General features: G+C 43.6%; 2 protein-coding genes across 3 annotated transcripts in view; one reads left to right on the forward strand and one right to left on the reverse strand.

Moving 5' to 3' along the window:
- Positions 1 to 586: 586 nt before the first annotated feature.
- On the reverse strand, positions 587 to 14,571 carry SAMD15 (sterile alpha motif domain containing 15). 2 transcript variants are annotated; one of them, XM_059182701.1, is made up of 3 exons: positions 12,808 to 14,571; positions 11,731 to 11,829; positions 587 to 1,843 (listed from the first exon to the last, which is right to left on the reverse strand). In XM_059182701.1, the coding sequence occupies exons 1-3, from the start codon at positions 14,569 to 14,571 to the stop codon at positions 1,625 to 1,627; spliced, it is 2,082 nt and encodes a 693-aa protein (XP_059038684.1). In that variant the 3' UTR covers positions 587 to 1,624. The 2 variants fall into 2 exon arrangements, with proteins under 2 accessions (XP_059038684.1, XP_059038685.1); XM_059182702.1 differs by lacking the exon at positions 587 to 1,843 and adding an exon at positions 1,868 to 2,195.
- A 323-nt stretch (positions 14,572 to 14,894) lies between these two features.
- The window catches only part of TMED8 (transmembrane p24 trafficking protein family member 8), a 40,821-nt gene continuing 36,768 nt past the window's right edge, over positions 14,895 to 18,947 (forward strand). The window contains exon 1 of the mRNA XM_059182703.1: positions 14,895 to 15,020. Coding sequence (XP_059038686.1) covers positions 14,936 to 15,020 — 85 coding nt within the window. The 5' untranslated portion in view covers positions 14,895 to 14,935. The remainder of the gene's footprint in view (positions 15,021 to 18,947) is intronic.

An 18,947-nucleotide genomic window follows, 5' to 3' on the forward strand; every position in this document is an offset into this window, starting at 1 on the left:
GGTTAATCATTTACGTTTTTCCTTTCTGCATAACTGTAAGCCAGGCAATCTCAATGGTATAGTGTAGAATGGTCTGAGACAAAATTTCATTGGTCCCATCTGGGGAAAAAGTAGGTTCATCATCAGATAGTAACGCTTGGTATGAATGGTAATTTGAGGTACTGCTCCTTGTCTTAGGAGAAAAAAAAAAAAAAGAATTTGGATTCTTTGGACTATTCATTCAGGTGTAGGGAACTGGACAGAGCACATCCTTGCCCTTCTGGATTGTGGTAGTCCTTTAGTGGCTCTTAAGAGTTAAGCAGTGAGGCTGGGAAGAGGAAGAGCAGTTAAGTTTACACAACTGGAGAGGACCTGGTGTCATTCAAGCAAGAAGTATTTGGCCATTTCTTTTGAGCAGGTTGAGTCATGGGTAGACTCTAGCCTGAATTCATTAATTCATTCATTCGTTCACTCTTCCTTCCTTCCTTCTCATTTCCCTGTCCCTTCCTTTTCTTTCCCTTCCCTTCCCTATCCCTTTCCCCCCTTCTCTTCCCTCTCCCTCCCCTCCCCTCCCCGTCCCTCCCCCTCCCCCTCCTTTCCCTTCCTTGTCCTTTCCTTCCTCCCTCCCTCCTTTCCTCCCCGCCTTCCCTCATAAACCCTACCCCCAATGTGGGGTTCAAACCCACAACCCCAAGATCAAGAGTGCATTCTCTACCAACTGAGCCGGCCAGGCACCCCCTGAATTTCATTTTATAAAGGTCTGGAAGGTACCACATAGAAGAGTCTTGTAAATAAACCCCAGTCCCTTTTCCGTTGTCAGTGGTACTTCTGTAAGCCACATCGTAAGGATAAATATAAATTTTTAAAAATACTAAAAGCCTTTTTTCTTGAATGCAGAAAGGGAAAGACTCCCCTCCCCCCTTTTCTTAAAATATTTTCTTTAGAAAACATGTAATTTAAATCCTTTCTCTGTTTTTGAGATGTATGTAAATCCTCTAACAAGTTGAAGAAGTCAGACCTGCCGGTTTTTTATTCCAAGACTGTGTGTTTGGGAGGCTTTGGAGCCATGTCTTTGAAATGGGAGCACTGGGGAGGATGGCACCTGTCTCCCTGACCCACGTGCCTGGCTCCACATAGTAACTTCCTGTTTGTCATCAAGATATGAGAAATTTTATTCTTCCTTTGGCTGGCTACCTAAAAGGGTGGCATTTCCTTGACTTCATAATCTTTAGCAACTTCCCTTGCCTGTGATGCCCAACACTGCTGATTTAGTGCTGATTCAATAATACAACTGTTTCTTTTTCTGCATTTGCGGAGAACCTTATTCGGGTTGGCGGGAGATTTTACTTTTAATTCCATTTCTCTAACATGTACCTATGACCAGATGCATTACTAGAATTTCTCAGAATTACCCAGAAAGAGAAATATTGCTACCTTTGTTCAAACATGGGGCTAACTTGAAACACAAACAAAGAGAAAGTGCTGAGAGGTGGTGATAGAACTGGAAGTGGAACCAGAAGTTCTAACTCTAATCCTTAATGAAGAAGAGAAGAGAACCCAAAAGAACAGACTTCTTCCCCCCAAGTAGTTCAGTTTGATCTTCCACGGTAAGTGAAACAGCTTTCCCCTACAGTTCAGTGTCATGCTATGCTTCCTTCTCTTCGGGGGTGGTTATTTTTGGAGCATAATCCTGTAATCCTTCTGCTTGCACAAATTCAGAGAAGGTCAAGGAATCAGATTTTACCCCAGTGTGACCTTTTCGCTCTAAAAACAAGCCGATATTGTCCCTGTAGGGCAGGGTGATGGTGCGACTGAACAATGGCTCTTCAATTCCGAGGAGCACCCGTGTATGCCGGGAAATTGCCTACAATACAAGGATAATTTCTTAATGAAAAATTAACTGAAAATAAAACTAAATCAAAGAAGTTTTACTCATTTTCCTAGGTCTCTTGAGTGCTAACCTCTTAATCTTTGGGAAAATAAAATAATGAAATAACACACGGAAAGGCTTAGTAGCCAGGTCATTATCAAAGTTTTTATGAAAAACATCAAGTGGGGCGCCCGGGTGGCTCAGTGGGTTAAGCCACTGCCTTCGGCTCAGGTCATGATCTCAGGGTCCTGGGATCCAGTCCCGCAATGTTCTCGCTGCTCAGCAGGGAGCCTGCTTCTTCTTCTCTCTCTCTCTCCCTGCCTCTCTGCCTACTTGTGATCTCTCTCTGTCAAATAAATAAATAAAATCTTAAAAAAAAAGAAAAAGAAAAAGAAAAACATCAAGTGGGCACGTGGGTGGCTCAGTTGTTAAACGTCTGCCTTTGGCTCAGGTCACGATAGCAGGGACCTGGGGTCGAGCCCCACATCGGGCTCCTGTTTCTCTCTCCTACTCCCCTTGCTTGTGTTCCCTCTCTCACTCTATCTCTCTCTGTCAAATAAATAAACAAGATCTTAAAAAACAAAAAAGAAAAAGAAAAAATCAAGTAATTTATTATCTTTTTATAACTTCCATTTAAAGATGTTTCTAGGCCCTGCATCAGCTTGCCGTGGATGGGTTCATTTCTTTCTTTGGGCTGAACAATCCGATCAACCCTGTGAGCAGATAATTTGTTTAGATTAAGAGCCATGACTACCTCTGGGAAGGTTAATAAATAACTTGTCTATAAGGGGCTCAGTTAACTTGCTCATAAGAAAAAAAAAGTCATTACTCAAATAGTTATTCAATTTGACTAAACACAAATCTCAAACACTACAAAGTCAGATATTAACGTTCTAGCTATTTGGGGGAAGAGGCAGGGGAAAAAAAGTTCCAGCTGTTTTATTAGTACTTATCCTTGTATATTTTTTACAAGGCCCTTTACCACAATTCTCAGCATCTCTAAAACATGTTTTGTATTCATTGACCACCATGCCACTTGATATCCTAGATTAAACTGTCACTGCATTTTCAAATTCTAGCTTTAATCATAGGTCTGCTATAACATTGCTATCTGAATCCATATTCTGCATCTGGATGAGAATGTAGTCCATGAAATTTCTGTTAGAACACAGCCAGAGCGCTGAGTAGATCCTTTCTTTTCTTTTCTGTTTTCTTTTCTTTTCCTCTTTTCTTTTCTTTTTTTCCTTCTCTTCTCCTTCCCCTCCCCTCCCCTTCCCTTCCTTTTTTCCTTTTCCTTTCCTTAGTTTAAAACTACCGGCTATAGTAACAAGGTTGTAAAATGGATTCGTGCTACATTCTTAACCTGATGCAAAACTGTCCATTAGTAATGCATCTTAGATAGATAAGATACAGGGTACCTGGGTGGCTCGGTTGGTTAAGTGCCCCACTTTTGGTTTTGGCTCAGGTCACGATCTTGCAGTGCAGTAGTGAGATCGTGCCCTGTGTTAGGCTCCAAGCTGAGTGTGGAGCCTGCTTAAGATTTAAGATTCTCTCTCTCCCTCTCCCTTTGCCCCCTCCCTGCTCATGCCTGTACGTGTTCGCTCTCAAACAAACAAAAAACAAAACAACAAACAAAAACAACAAACCAAAAAACAAAATTATTAAAAAAAAAATAGACAAGATACACCTAGGTGGCTCAGCCAGTTAAGCAGCTGCCTTCGGCTCAGGTCATGGACCCTAAGGTCTTGGGATCAAGTACCACATTGGGTTCCTTGCTCAGCTGGGATCCTGCTTTTCCCTTTGCCTGTTTCTCTCTCTGCCTGCCACTCCCCCTTCTTGTGGCATTCTCTCTCTCTGATTTAGAAAAATATTTTAAAAAGGTAGACAAGGCACATTTTTCTCACATCTTTCTTGGTTTTGTTTCGACTCTGGAGATGATTTGTGGGTAAGAGAGTCTACACTGTTGCCTTGTATTCCTACTGGGAATACAATTGAGGTCTGTAGCAACTGAGGTTTCTAAAAGTTTAGATCCAAATGACTATTCTTTAAGGATTCTCATTTGTAACTGATGCTGCTACAATGAGCACCTTGTTTGGTCCGTTCCACACCCTGAATGCCCTGACCATAGCGGATTATTTGACAAATTCACTGAGGCTTTACAGAGGGTTCCCCAGGAGGGACCCTGTAGTCATAAACAAATTTGTTCACTATTAACCAAAGAGTTATGTGCCCACTGTTTAATATTCTAATGCAGAAATTAAAAGTATGACAAAAGCACTGGTTACATGTGGAATCAGGAAATATAATATAACCATCTCTCTTCTGCAAAGGACTAAGAGGGTCCTTTGATGGGCTATAAATTAATCTAAAACTGTGAGTTCTTGAAAATCTGTGAATAACAACAGATTTTATTTTTGCCTAAGACTTAGAGCAACTTACTTGAGTAACTTAATTGAATTATGGAGCAACTGAACAATGCATTACTTTAATAATTGCAGGATTATTAAATATAGGTATTCATGAAGACTATTAAGGTTTTCTAAGGTTTCTTTGTTTTTCTTTTTAGATTTATTTATTTGACAGAGACACACACACACACACACACACACACACACACACACACAACGAGAGAGGGAACACAAGTAGGGGAAGTGGAAGAGGGAGAAGCAAGCTTCCCGCCAAGCAGGGAGCCCAATGTGGGGTTCGATCCCAGGACCCCGGGATCACCCTGAGCCAAAGGCAGACACTTAACGTCTGAGCCACCCAGGCGCCCCTCTAAGGATTCTTAATTCCACATTCTAGGATGGTGGCCAATGTTCAATGCTTGGCATCAATACAGAGCACCTACTTCACTTAGTCTCAAGCAGATATTTTAACACATATCACTTTCAAGAGGATTCTATTATTACTATGTAATCATTGTATCTTGTGTTGATTATGGTTTTTGAAGGCTGCTATTCTTTCTTTTTTTTTTTTTTTAAACAGGGCTTGAACTCATGGCCCTGAGATAAAGACCTGAGCTGAGATCAGGAATTGGATGCTTAATTGAGTGAGCCACTCATGTGCCCCCACAGTTTAGTAATACTGTTTATCTTATGGTATGTAACTATGCACATTTGCACAATGGGAAGCTATAATTTAATTAAACCTAAAGATATCTTAAACTTAAAGATATCATAATTGAATCATAAAGATATGGTTCAAATATGAATCATCTATATCACCATTTTTTTTATATCACCATGATTAAAGCAGATGTATAGTCTCCTTAAAATCTGCCTGTTGATTCATATAACAATGTGGATTAATCTTTTTTTTAAATAAAGATTTTATTTATTTATTTGACAGAGATTACAAGTAGGCAGAGAGGCAGGCAGAGAGAGAGAGAGAGAAAGAGAAGGAAGCAGGCTCCCTGCTGAGCCTGGGATCATGACCTGAGCCAAAGGCAGAGCTTTAACCCACTGAGCCACCCTGATGCCCCCAATGTGGATTAATCTTAAGTGCATTTTGCTAAGGGAGAGAAGCCAGACTCAAAGCCTACATATTATTTGATTCCATTTATGTGACATTCTGGAAAAGGCAAAACTACAGGGACAAAAAACAGATGGCCAGGGTTTGTTCTGGACTGATTGGCTAACTACCAATATACCAAGGGACACAAGGGGAATTTTAGGGTGGCAGGATTGTTCTGTATGGATCTTGTGGTGGATACATGACCCTGCACATTTGTGAAAACCCACAGAACTGTCCACTGCAGAGAGTAGTTTTACAAAAATTTTTTTAAGATTATTTATTTATTTGAGAGAGAGAGAGAGACAGTGAGAGAGAGCATGAGCGAGGAGAAGGTCAGAGGGAGAAGCAGACTCCCCATGGAGCTGGGAGCCCGATGCGGGACTCGATCCCGGAACTCCGGGATCATGACCTGAGCCGAAGGCAGTCGTCCAACCAACTGAGCCACCCAGGCATCCCTAATTTTACAAATTTTTAAAAAGCCAGGATGTCTGAGGAATGCATGATAGAATACAGGCTGTGGACCATGAATCTAATTGTATTACAGAGTGAGACATAATCTTACTGAAGGGGGTAGGGAAGAAAGGAGCGGACCTAAATAATTTTAACTTTGAAAACCAGTGTTTTGTCTAGGTACTGTAAGGATAAAGACAAAAAGAAATGTAGACAAACACTGTACTCTGTTGGTGTGTTTCTCAGAGGCATACATATTTATAGATAAGGAGATAAGCGTTCTCCTGACAGAGGAGGACATTAGAAAGAAGCAAAGTGGGATAGGGAATAGGAAGGATGGGTGGGCCAGAATGAAGCCAGTGCTGGGCTAGAGTCAGGGATAAAAGGATGATCTCATGCTTACAGAATGGAGATAGAAATCTGTGTGTACCTGGGATTTGTATATATACATATATTTCCTGCATCTTTCTTCTCTGAGTGCCCAGAAGCCGTGACATCCCCATAGCAGCAAGCACAACCAGGGATGCATCTTGGTTTCTAAATACCATTCCCTGCTAAAAGCAATCAGGGCTCCTTGAAGATTGTCTGAAGTAACATGTAATGCTCTGGCTAGAGTACTAGGACTAAAAAAAATAAGGGGTGCCTATCAGGAGGACACAGGTGCCAAACTGAAAGTGTCCCAAAAGGCAGAGAAGGGACAATTAAAAGCAGAATTCCTTATAAAGGGTTCCAGTTGAACATGGAAGAAATGAGGAAAATAGAAAATCACCATTAGAATACCACAGTAATCACTGCTGAAGGCAAGATCCACTGATGGATGCTAGAATTAGTAGGCCAAATTTTAAGGAGAAACTGGATATTTGCACAGCCTCAAACTACCTTCTCCAATATATTTATTACTTCGGTAGTTTTACTATATGTCCATAAACTCTGGTACTCCTCTCTCCAGGAAGTGGATCATAATTCCCCTCTCTCTGAGTGTGGGCTAGACCTACTAACTCACTTCTAATAAATAGAATATGAAAAGGGAACATAGTAACTTTATAATGAGGAAATCTGACAGACACCACCTTAACCAGGTGATCAAGGTTCACATCTCTAGTAATAAACCACTTTGGTATCATGTACTCCCTGATGAGATGAGATGAAAAGGGTGCATCACCTCTGTGATAGTCTCCCCCCAAACGCATATCTTCATGGGGAACATGAGACAAACTGAAATTGAGGGAAATCTTCAAAAAACTCGACTACTGCTTTTCAAAGTGTTACGGTCATAAAAGACAAAGATCAGGAAACTGTCACATATTGGAGGACACCAAGACAACAATGACAGCTAAAGGCTGTCATACTACTTTAGTATCCCTGATTGGGTTCTGTAATAAAAAAGGATTTCAGGGATGTCTGGGTGGCTCAGTCTGTTAAGCGGCTGCCTTTGGCTCAGGTCTTGATGCCAGGGTTCTGGGATTGAGTGCCGTATCGGGCTCCTTGCTCAGTGGGGAGACTGCTTCTCCCTGTGCCTCTGCTTGTCACTCTGCCTGCTTCTGCTCTCTCTCTCTCTCTCTGACAAATACATAAATAAAACCTTTAAAACATAAAATAAAAAAATTTTAAAAGGACATCAGTGGAAAAATTGCAGAAATCAAATAAAGTTTGTAAATTGTTTAATAGTATTGTACCAATGTTAATTTTTTTCTTTTTTTAAGAGCAGGAGAGAGGGGTGGAGGGATAGGGAGAGAGGGGGAGAGAGAATCTTAATCAGACCATGCTCAGTGCAGAGCCCGAGATGATACTCAGTCTCACGACCCTGAGATCAAGACCTGAACCAAAATGAAGAGTCACACACATAACTGACTGAGCCACACAGACACCCCAATTTCTTTGTTTTGACAAATGTCCCACGGCTACATAAGATGTTAACATTAGGGGATGCTGGGTTTAGAGTATATAGGAAGTCTGTATTATCTTTGCAACTCTTCTGTAAAACTAAAATCATTTGAAAATTGAAAGTTGAAAAAAGAAAAATATTTTCATCTAGTGATAATTTGCTCAGATGTTATGAATCTGGACTATTCAAATAGTTTGCATCAAGGCAAGTGTAGTAAAATTGCTGGGACATAAAGCTTATGAGGCTATATTTTGTAATAGAAAATCATGCATACAAAAGGAATAGGTAATTCTCCTATATTTTTCTTCAGATATTTATCACAGAGTTCTTTTGTTCACTTGATGGAGTTAACAAAAATATTCTGAGAATTATTTTCTTTTTCTTTTTCTTTTTTTTTTTTTACAAGATTTTATTTATTCATTTGACAGACAGAGATCTCAAGTAGGAGGAAAGGCAGGCAGAGAGAGAGAGAGAGAGAGGAAGCAGGCTCCCCACTGAGCAGAGAGCCTGATGCGGGGCTCAATCCCAGGACCCTGAGATCATGACCTGAGCCAAAGGCAGAGGCTTTAACCCACTGAGCCACCCAGACACCCCGACAATTATTTTCTAAGAAGCAAACATGAAGTAGGTATAATGCTATCTTGTCTAGCTTATCCATAGGATAAGTAAGATTGACTTCCTCTCCCCTTTTTACCAAGCCAACGTGGCACTACAAATTGGAGTAACAGGATAGTGGCTTCAAGAGCTCCCCTGGCTAGGTTCAAAGAATTGGTGGGTCTTTCCCTCTGTACTCCCCATCAGTCTCACCCACACAGTTAAGTTATTCTCTTGTCTTCTCAGGATGTTGGAGGAAGGGCAAAGGGAACAGTACGTTCTTTCCGCAAGGGTAAAAGCATGAATAATTGCAAAATTAAGGAAGTAAAAGGAAGTTGAAGAGAACAGAAACTGGCCCTACAGTCACTGGGAAGCTTGTAAATGGACGCACAGTCCAAATGTGGCTCCGTTTCTTAGCAGCATGCTCAGAATTCTGCACTCACCAGCTCTTTCCCCAGTTATGCCACTCTGCCAAAGCCCATGAATGACAAGGCAGGAGAGGTTTGTTTGATTGTTTAAAGATTTATTTATTTGAGAGAGAGAGAGAGCCAGTGAGCAAGCGAGTGAGGGGAGGGGCAGGAGAAGAGAATCTTCAAGCAGACTCCCCACTGAGCCCAGTGTGGGGCTTGATCTCACGACCCATGAGATCATGAGCCATGAGATCATAACCTGAGCCAAAACCAAGAGCTGTACACTTAAGTGACTGAGGCACCCAGGCGTCCCAGATGATGCGGGAGAGTTAACATGAAAAAGAGTACTACACTGTGTAAGTGTTGTTACAGGATAAATTGTGGATATACTAGGCATTGTAATTGCAATGGTGGGATTAAAAATGCTTATATATCAGTAAGAAAGATAAGTACAGCATACTCAAGTGTTGGGGAATGTGATAAAAAAGATGTGACTGCCGTTTGACCCGTGAACTTGACCCAGGCACTCAGAGGTTCCTCACCCCCTCCTCGTCCTTGGAATGTGGGTTCCACTTGCCTTTCCCATTCCCAGAGGCATTAACGACACAGCCTTGAGAGGGGGATGTGTTGAAAACACTTGCACAGTGTATGTTACTGAATCCAGTCTTAATAAACTTTTGAGATTTAAAGGCCAGGTGTGGAGACCCATTCATCTTGCTACCTTTCAAGACAAACCTCGTATGTAAATTCCCTTTTTATATTATTAAAACTGCCACCTACCAATCTGGAGTGGCCTGCCTCTTTCTTCATCTCTCCCTGACCTCTGAGTGCAGGAGCCAGTTTCAGATTACACAGGGAAAGTTCCCCAGAGGATTGAGAACAAACATTAAGCTAATATATGATCTGTAAAAAGTTTCCTCTGTCATAGTGTATAATTAGCTTTTTTATATGGATCTAGGTGTCAAGTAAAGCTTCTTTAAGATACCTTTAAATGTCTTGATCTTTATTATTCTAGTGACTTCAAGGAAAGGCTACATTTGTCTAGTGACTTTGATAACTATTCTCAAGTTTACTTATTCAAAGTTCTTGGGGACTGGATATATCATTTACTCATGAGCATTTCAGATTTTTAAGACCTCTTATTTCTTGCAAGCCCAGAAAAATCATAATTATAATTTTTCTTATTGCATTGTTGATATTGTATTTTTAGAATCAGAATGTCAAAGCAGCCAAATGAATTGGCAGATTCTGAAAAATACTTTCTCATAAGCTGAAATTCTTGGTATTTAAACATTTCAGGAACTTATATTATAAGGTACTATTTTGCTAATTCTATTCCTTTAGAACATCCAAAACACTATAAACATGGGTAGAAATTAGAGCTCATAAACACAGTCGTATCATCTTTGAACATAAAAAGAGTGAGATATTTTATCTGGTGGTATTTGGTATCTATGTGAAGGTATGATTGGAAATACCAGTTTGTAATGAGCGGTCCTTTTCCACATTACATATGTAGTGGTTCATGGTTATAAAAATGTTCATTTAGAGAGGTATGGTGGTTTAAATAGAGCATGGAAATCATACAGAATGGATCTGAATTCTGCCTCTTGAACTTACTATCTGAATAATCTTGCTTCATCTTTCTGGGCCTCAGTTTTCTCTTCTATAAAATGGGGATTAAGTGAAATAATATATGTATGATGCCCAAAGCAGGGTAAGCACTCAGAGGAGAGCTATTAGTAGAGTTCAAAAGATTAAATGTTCACTTACGACTAACTACATTTAATAATTTAAAGGATTTCTTTATATCGTGTGGCTAGGAAAAGGGCTTAGGTATTAACAAGTAATAATTTTTTAATTTTCTAAATCATATGACTTATGGAATTACATGGTTTTAATGCCTGATCAAGAGTCAAGTAGGGAACAAATTCCAGGGCCTACCCCAGCCCTAATGAATCAAAATCTCTGTAGCGTGGAGCTTAGGAATTAAAAAAAAAAACAAAAAAAAAACTCATCTGATTCCAAAGACTATTCAAGTTTGAGAACCACAGAGGCAAAGCTTATGTGCAAGAGTGTAGGAATGAACACTGACAGGTTGGAGTGGGGGGCATCAAAGGCAAGGTTATAAATAGGATTATGTGTGTGAAGCTTTGTCAACTAAAAAACACTATAAATGGAGGTAGTGTTATCCAAAGAAGCATAATCATAGACTGCTGGTGCTGGAGAGATCTTAGGAAATTGAGGTCCAGAGGTTCAAGTAACTTGTTGCCAAGTTAGGCAGCAAAGCAACCAAACACATAGGTTAGAAAAGTGTCAAATGGGTGTTAGGAAAGTGCCAATGGGTGTTACAGTGTGTGAGAGCTTGGTGGGGGGCGGGGAGAGGTTATTGGGGTTGGGGAGGTTAGAAAAGATTTAATGGGGAGACAAGAACTAAGCTGGGTCTTAAAGGATGATTAAGGTTCATATTAGTCATACAGGGGGAGGGGGACTGAGCAGAGAGGCACAGGGAGGAATGCACAGGAGTTCAAGGGTGTGAGTCAGACCCCGGTGAGGCTGAGCAGGAGACTCCTATAGAGAGGTAGGGAAAAGAGCGGTGGCTGGAGAAAACTTGCAGAGTGCCTCAAGTCCTAAGCTAAGGAACTGAGACTCTCTCGCAAGCACAGGGGATCCAAAGACGGTTTCTGAGTAGTCTGAATAGTTGGAGGGTGAGAGTCTAGTAGCAGGGCCCTTGAATTCAAAGGGCCTGTTAGCAGGGGGCTAATGGAATACTCTAGGAATGAGGCAAGAGAGGTCTGAACAAGTGAGAATGGAAAAAAACCAGATGCTATACAGGGAACCAACAGTTCTTGGGATCTTTGTAGGGATCAAAGCAGACAGAAGAAAAAACCACTGTGTGTGGGAGAGGGTGCGGGTAGGGAGATGGGACTGGAATTATGATCACATCACTGACAGAAAGAGGAAGCCGGGATGCAAGAAAAGGTTGGTCTGAGACGGTGCTCTTTAGGGAAACATTAAACACAACTCACCTTCATGTCCTCAAAGTCTGTTATCCCCATCTGAGGGAGGTTTGAGCAGTTTACGTGAATGAGCTTTCGACCACAGATGAAGTTTGTGGTAAAACACTCCTGTTAGTACAACAAGAACATCACACAAATGATTATGGTAAACAGAAGGAAGAAAAAAAAGAAAAGAAGAAAGAATGGAGCAAAGGAGAAGAAAGATTTGGGGGGAGAGATAGGAGGGAGTGAGAGAAAAATCAGGTTTTTTCCTAGTTCTGTACAGGGAAAAAACTTTTAGTTTTAAATTCAAATTTAAAATAATCCTAATAATCCCACACATTTTCCATCTGAGCTCTCCACTAAATTTCATACTGTTCCTTAATATATATATATATATATATATTTGGCATGATACACCTAGTGCTTCCTTCATGCCTCAATTACATTTTTAAGTAGTACCAAAGATTTCAGACCTTATGTTCTTTTGTGGTAGCCTAAGAACATAATTGGCATCAGTGAAATGAGAGGATTCACCCTCTCATTTTTTTTTTCAGTTTCCTGTTTTTAAAAATTATTATTTTTTTTAGTGACATATAGTTGACATTCACTCTATCTTTTTAATAAAACTACTCTTGGTTAATTGGCCATTTAAATTAATACTGTTAGGGGCTCATGATACACATGACGAATTTGGGGCAGACACTTAAGATGAATAGTACAAGTTAAGGGAGCTGCCAGTAAAACAACTTGACAAAGTACCAAAAAGTCTACCTTGGACAAAATCTGTAAAAAAAAAAAAAAAAAAAAAAGTTTTCTGTGAAAAGAGGCCTATATACATTTCTTAGTCTTTATTCAAGAATTGCAGAGAAGTATACTATTGTGATAAATAGGGAAAACTATAAATGTGACCCACCCTCCCTCTATCAAAATACCAAAGACATCAGTGAAAAGAACAAACTTTAAATCCAAGTTACCTCTACCATAGTCCAGGACTTTTCTATGCCCCTTCTAGGGAAGAAGAGGCAAGAGCTCAGGTAAGGGTAAGAGGAGTAAGAGATAGAAGGACGAAAGAATGTTAATTTTATAAATGTTATTTTTGTATACCTTGTACTGAGGGAAGCCTAGCTCACTAATCCACTCGGCAACTTTCTCTGGGCTCCATTTAAGATATTCAAATTGTAGTTCAGTACTTTCTTTTGGCTGGGTTTCTTCATCTTTGTGTCCCTGTTTCATCTCTGGGGACAATTCTACAACTTTTTCACTAAAAGACACTCTTAAATCCCTCTGAGAGTCTGAGAGGTAAGAGTGTAAATCATCAGTAACTTCCAACAGTCCATTAAAATCTTTAGAAAACTCATTACTTACCCTCATTGAGTCTACTTTACTTACTCTCAGAGACTCAAACGTGGACTCTCTTTTAGCCTTGGTTTTTTTTACTGACCACTTTCTTATTTCATAGTCAGACTGTTCTAGCTTATCCTTGTCTGGGGAATATTTAAATTTGACTGGTTTTGGCCTATCTTCCTTGAAAAATTCTGTATATGACACTATTCTTAGTGGCAGTTGGGCTTTATCTGGTAATTCTAGATCTTTCTCTTTAGTTTCTTCTGTTTGTGTCTTCTCTTGAACCTCTGGTTTGGTTTTCTGTGGTGGCTTTTGACCTGTTTCCTCAGTTAATTTTCTTGGTTCTTTCTTTGGAAACTTTGGCTCTAGATCATTCTCCTCTCCTAACTTTCTTATTGTCTCCTCTGATTGGGACTTCTGTGGTGGTGCCAGCCCTGTCTCCTCAGTTGATTTTCTCTGCTTATCTTTTTGATCTGATGGTTGAGTGTCCTCTAGTGGTTTTAAAACTTTCTTCACAGTTGATTCTTTCAGTGTCTCCTCTTCAACTTCTGGCTTGGTCTTTCCTGGCTCTAAACCTATTTCCTCAACTGATTTTCTTGATTTTTCCTCAGGAAATTCTGATTTGGTCTCTCCGAGTGGCTCTGCAACTTTCTCCTCAGTTGATTTTCTTTGGTCTTCCTCTGGATTCTCTGGTTTAGTCTCTTCTGGTGGCTCTACACCTGCCTCCTCAGTAGCCCTACTTCGCTTCCCCTTTGGAAACTCAGGTTTAGTCTGTTCAGGTGACTCTGTCCCTTTCTCCTCAGGTGATTTTCTTTGTGCTTCCCCTGGAATGGTCATCCTTGGCGGCTGTAGATCTGCCTCTTCAACTGATTTTCTTGGTTTCTCACTTGGAAATTCAGGTTTGGTCTGCTCCGGAGTTTCTGGACCTGTTCCTGCATATTGCTTTGTAAATGAATCCTCCAGAACCTCCAGTATGTTCTTTTGTAGCAACTCTAATCTTGACTCACTGATCGAGGCCCCTGAAACTTCAGACTCTGTCTCCTCTGGGAGCTCCAGATCTGTTTCCTTATCTGACTCTGTGAGTACATCCTCTGTAACATCTAATTTGGCCTCCTCCGGTGGCTCTAAATCTGGCTCCTCTTTATCATCCATAAGGACCTCGGAATCCTTGAAAAGCTCTTCTCCCATCTCTCTCCATGTCTCTGACTTTGCCTCCTGCGGCATCCCTGGCTCGGTCTCGCTAGGAAGGTCTCTCTCGGACTCCTTGGGCATCTCCTCCTTGGACGTGCTGGTCGGTTTTGCGTGTAGGTGTATATTCTCCGGCGCCCCCACTTTGAGCTCTTTTTCCTCCATCTCTGGCTGGGGTTCCTGGTCAATCTCTACAGGCAGCTCCGGGCCTCCCTCTGCCATGGTGTCCGCTTCGGGGTCTTGAGCCACTTTAAGAGCCGTAGGCAGTTCGACCTCATACTCCAGATCTTCTCCTTCCACTAGGCCGGAATCGTGAGGCTCTGGGACTTCAGCCATGACGCACGTTAGCCGACGCGCCCAGGCCTCCTAGCAACCCCAACTTCCGATAGCGTCTCTATGGATACCATGATTTCCGGCCGAGTCTTCCTGAATTTTCCCCAGGTTTTGTTTGTTCTGTCAAACCGTGACTAAAAACCTGCGATCAAAAGCACGCAGGCACCCTCTCCGCGTCCGCGTCGGCTGCCTCCGCTGCCCAAAGCCCCTGCGGCCGCTCGGGGGCCGGCGCGCTGCCCCTTCCGGCCCGCGGGCCCCGCTCGGCTCCTCCCGGCGCGCGGCCGCTGCTGCCGCGCTCGCTCGGCCTTCGGCTGTTTCCGGAGCCACTGGCGGCCGGCGGCGGAGGTGCTCGCGGAGCCGGCTGCAGATGTCGGAGCGGCAGGCGGCCGGGGGGCCGGCGGGCCGCGGCGGGGACGGCCCGGGAGTGGAGGGGAGCCAAGCGGCCGCCTCAGGTACGCAAGCCGGGGGCCGGCGGGGGGGGTCCGCCCGACCTCGGGGCCCCGCTCGTCGCGCGAGCCTCGGCCGCGCCCTGTGCCGCTCTGCCCCGCGCCCCTCGGCGGCGCGGACCCGCCCGGGCGTCCCCTTCGCGCGCAGAGCCCCCGCCTTCGCTCCCCCGCGGCCGCGCCCCGGCCCCCGCCGCCCCCGCCCGGCCCGGGACTGCGCTCGAGCTTGCTCGCTACTCCTGTTTCGAAACGCTGTGGTTCCCGCCCCGCTCGCTTTCTCCGTTCGGCCCAGATAGCGGTGACGGGGCTGCTCTGCCCCCGGCGCCTCCTGAGCTTCAGCTCGCCCGCGGGCCCCTCCTAGGAAGCGGCCCCCAGCCCCGCCGGCCTCGCTGCCCCCTGCCCGTGGCTCCGCACCCCGCTGCCCCGCTCTGTCCCGGCCCAGCCTTTCCGCGCGCTCTCTGCCCGCCGCTGGTCTGCACCCCGCTTGGCCCCGGCCCCCCAGCACACAGGCCCCCGCGCCTCGCCGCCGCCGCCTCTCGGTCGCTCGGAGAGCGGGAGACGAGAAGCGGAGTGGGAGTCGGGAGGTGCTCTGGAGTTGAGCGTCTTGAGTAAAGGCACGACCTAGGGGCTGAAATAGGGACTTTGGCGACCTCCGTCCTTTGCCCGCGGCAGCCTCGTCTTCTGGTTCAGGAGATGCGCGCCTTTTCTACCCACGCGGGTTCCTGCGCGGGGGGCTCAGCAGCCAGAGGCGAGGGGTGCATCCACCGCACTTGAGCCCTCGGGCTTCCTTCTGCTCGCCACACGTGGAGCTTCAGAGGGTTGGGGGAGAGAACTGGTTTCACTAAGTGGCAAGTAGAAATTAATTTTTCCAGTCTGGAATGGAAATAGATACCATCAGCTATAGTGGTAGAGGTGGTGCGGGTGCCGGGGTTGGAGTCCGAATCCTCAGTGTACTGATTAAGTGACCTTGGGCCAGTCACTTCTCCCTGTTTCCATTTCCCCATCTGTAAACTGTGGGGACTGATAGTACCCGCCCAATAAGATTGCCCGGAGAGTTACATGAGCCACTGTGGGTGCGGCCCTGGTGCCTAGCCCCCGGCACACACTGCAACTGGTGGTATTCATTACTCTGAGAATCAGATCTGTGGTGTGCCCACCTCAACTCTATGTGCTGTCAGAGGTGTTCCTGGAGGTGCGTTTTCCTGCGTGATGATTCTTGCCCTCTTTTACTTCTGTCCCAAGTATCTCCCGTCCTCTACTACTACTCCAGTCAAACACACAGACGCCATTGAATCACCCAGCTTTCCCCCATGACTTTATGATTTCTTACTTTAAAACATCTAACAATTTTTGCCCTTTTTTCCTTTGTATGAACTTTTATGCTTTGTAGTATGTTTAAAATTGATGGCATGTATTTAACATTATAGCAGTAGAAATTTTAAGCATAATTTCCAGAAGATTCAGCAGACATATCTCATTGCATATGTCAATATTTATAAGTTGAGGGTTGTGCTTCTTCTTTTTTTTTCTTTCTTCTTCCTTTTTTTCTTTTTTCTTTTTTTTTTTTTTTTTAACTTCTCCTTAAGCTCCTTGTATGCTTATGGCAAACAAACCCAAGCATTTGAAATAGAAAAGTCTTAAGAATAGTCAACTCTGATGGTGGGCTTGTCTCTGAGAGAGTGATTTCCTCCCCCTACTTTTAAATTGGGTTCTGCGTTTACTCCCCCCAGCCAGGACATTGATAGAAATACTTCTGGTTACTTAATTCCTCTTTCCCTTCTGAGGGTGAGTGTTGGTTTCTTTTTCTGTCATGTAGGGGCTTGTTACGGTAGCCCAGAGCACACTCTTTCCCTTGAGGTAGGATTTGTTGCTAATAAAATAATAGTAAAGATAATTTACATTAATTGAATGCTTCTCTGTGCCAGAAAGTGGACAAAGATTTACTAATATTACCTGACTTAATCTGGTCAACAGTAATTTTCTCCCTGTTTTATTTTATTAAAAGATTTTATTTATTTGTTTGGCAGACAGAGATCACAGATAGGCAGAGAGGCAGGCAGAGAGATAGGGGGAGTCAGGCTCCCTGCCGAGCAGAGATTCCCAATGTGGGGCTCTATTCCAGGACCCTGAGATCATGACCTGAGCTGAAGGCAGAGGCTTAACCCACTGAGCCACGCAGGTGCCCCCATTTTATTTTATTTTTAGAGATTTTATTTATTTGAGAGAGCATGAGCAGTTGGGAGGGGGGCAGAGGGAGAGGGAGAAGCAGACTCCCCACTGAGCCCGATGTGAGGCAGAGCTGGACCCCAGGACCTCGAGACCACGACCTGAGTCAAAGGCAGATGCTCAGCTGATTAAGCCATCCAGGTGCCCCTTTTCCTCATTTTATAGAACAAACTATGCCTGAGAGGGGTTAACTTACCTGCCTAAGTTACTGTGGCGATTTTACTATCTGTATGAAAATTTCACCTTGTTTTGATGACGCTTACAATCATTTGTTTTTATTGGCTATTGATACAGTATTGGTATTCTAGGGCAGGTTATGGTCTTTGCCCTCAAGGTGTTTTTAGTTTGGTAAGAGGAGAGAACCTGCAGAACAAACATCAGCAACTCAAAACATTATATAATTGAGTGTCTATTATTACAGTTCTTTTTAAAAATATTTTATTTATTTGACAGACAGAGATCACAAGTAGGCAGAGAGGTAGGCAGAGAGAGAGAGAGGAGGAAGCAGGCTCTCTGCTAAGCAGAGAGCCCGATGCAGGGCTTGATCCCCGGACCCTTGGGATCATGACCTGAGCGAAGGCAGAGGCTTTAACCCACTGAGCCATCCAAGCGCCCCTATTACAGTTCTTTATTTACTTACCCCCAAGAAATCAGCTTGAGGGGAGGACAGAATCTGTCTCCTGTTGATCTCCTAGAGCCCTTTATGTTGTGTCCTAGAGGTTCTATAAATATTTGCTGGATTGTGAGACAAAGTCTCAACACAGAGACTTGGAGGAGCACTAAATACATATGAAGAATTAGGGTTGAGATAATGAAGAATGTTCCTGGGTTTAAAGCAGGAGTGATTTAGCTTGGGGATGCTCAGGGGTTGTTTTGGCTGTCACTGCTGAGGCTGGAGAGGAGGGGGAGGGCTGTCAGTGATAACTAGTGGGTAGAGGTCAGGGATGCCGCGCAACACCCTGCAATGCACAGGGCAGCCCCCTCAGTGGAGAATTATCTGGCCCCAAATATCAGCAGAGCTGCTGTTGAGAAATGTTGAGTTAGCATGAAGCTGGGTTTCCAAAGAGGGGTGGAAATCATGCATCTGGCTTGGCTCAGAGTTGTATAACCTGGGGAATAAACTTAAAAATCTGCTTCGGGGTGCCTGGGTGGCTGAGTTGTTAGGCGTCTGCCTTTGGCTCGGGTGGTGATCGCAGACTTCTGGGCTTGAGCCCCAGCTTGGGCTCCCTGCTCAGTGGGAGACCTGCTTCTGCCTCTCCCACTCCCTCTGCTTGTATTCCCTCTATCGCTGTCTCTCTCTCTCTCTGCTAAATAAATCAATAAAATCTAAAAAAAAAAACAAAACCAAACTGCTTCAAATTAGGAGTTTAATTGGATCCTTCTGCCACCTTCCTCTAAAAAATGGTCTAGTAAGTAAACAACAGAGACCTGAGATAGAATGAAATTGAAGGAGGTTTCTGCCATCCCCTCTCAGAGGGACAGCAATAAGAAATGAGTTTGAACATTTTGTTGTTATTGAATTGAAGATTTTTATTAAAAAAGAAAAAGTAGGGGCGCCTGGGTGGCTCAGTGGGTTAAGCCTCTGCCTTCAGCTCAGGTTGGGATCGAGCCCCCCATCGGGCTCTCTGCTCAATGGGGAGCCTGCCTCCCCCTCTCTCTCTGCCTGCCTCTCTGCCTACTTGTGATGTCTGTCTGTCAAATAAATAAATA

Source organism: Mustela lutreola, chromosome 7 (genome assembly GCF_030435805.1).
Source record: "Mustela lutreola isolate mMusLut2 chromosome 7, mMusLut2.pri, whole genome shotgun sequence".
Classification (NCBI taxonomy): domain Eukaryota; kingdom Metazoa; phylum Chordata; class Mammalia; order Carnivora; family Mustelidae; genus Mustela; species Mustela lutreola.